The sequence below is a fragment of the Guillardia theta genome (genome assembly GCF_000315625.1).
Source record: "Guillardia theta CCMP2712 unplaced genomic scaffold GUITHscaffold_40, whole genome shotgun sequence".
NCBI classification, from domain to species: domain Eukaryota; class Cryptophyceae; order Pyrenomonadales; family Geminigeraceae; genus Guillardia; species Guillardia theta.
In genome coordinates this window covers 76,508-77,423 of record NW_005434634.1, presented here as the reverse complement: position 1 = coordinate 77,423, position 916 = coordinate 76,508, and the positions used below count along the sequence as shown (strand labels likewise).

The 916-nt window shown below is 57.5% G+C and overlaps 1 protein-coding gene across 1 annotated transcript in view; it reads left to right on the top strand.

Annotated features, from left to right (window-relative positions):
• Positions 1-235: 235 nt before the first annotated feature.
• GUITHDRAFT_139681 (hypothetical protein) overlaps positions 236-916 on the top strand; it is a gene marked incomplete at both ends in the record, with an annotated part of 2,400 nt that continues 1,719 nt past the window's right edge. Inside the window, 3 exons of the mRNA XM_005831349.1 lie at positions 236-346; positions 469-530; positions 733-784. Of these exons, the coding sequence (XP_005831406.1) occupies positions 236-346; positions 469-530; positions 733-784 (225 nt within the window). The remainder of the gene's footprint in view (positions 347-468; positions 531-732; positions 785-916) is intronic.

Sequence of the window (916 nt, the reverse complement as noted above, 5' to 3'; positions counted from 1 at the left end):
TCTCCCTTCACCACATACAACTTTTCGTCTTCCTGAGGCTGAACGCACGACGTTCCTCCTCCTGCAGACGCTGAGGTGGCCCTGGCCGCCATCAAGCTGGAGGGGTTGACCTTGTCGGGGATCCTCACGACGTAGAGCTGTAAACTTGCGACATGAAGCGAGTGAAAGATTTCCATCAGGCACACTCACTGGGATCACTCGGGTGGGAACGAAGCGATTCTACACAAGTTTCCTGATGTCAAGGTTCCTCCTGCCCCCGCTCCTGCTCCTGCCCCCGCTCCTGCTCCTGCTCCTCCTGATCCTCCTGCTCCTTCTGCTCTTGCCCCTCCTGCTCTTCTTGCTATCTGTCTCTTGCTCTCTTGCACTCCTCTCCTCCTTTTGTACACCTTTTTAACCTCCCCTCGCGTCATCGTCTCTCCTCCTCCCCTTCTCTTTCCTCTCTCATGCCTGACTTTGTATCCCCCACAGGTTTACGGATCGAGGGAAGATTCGATTCCTGGCCTGACGGATCCTGTAGCGGAGGGTGACATGTAATGCTGCTACCTCCTCCTCCACCACGACCACTACCACCTCGTCCTCGTGCTCCTTTTCCTTCTCCTCATCCTCCTCGTCCTCGTCCTCCTGCTCCTGCTCCTGCTCCTGCTCCTGCTCCTGCTCCTGCTCCTGCTCCTGCTCCTGCTCCTGCTCCTGCTCCTGCTCGTCCCTCCGCCGCCTCCTCCTGACCCCCTCAAGGTTTTGGTTCCCTCCTCGAGCTCTGTGCAAGGATCCTTCCCTCATCATTCAGGTGCTCTCCCTCCCCTCCTTGTTCGCACTTCGTATGGTTACCTGATAAGCTGGCGTCGCCAGGTGAGAGAGGTGCATTAGCCACCCTCATGCGCAGAGTGGACGTCCTAGGACGTCAAGACCGAAGTTGAAC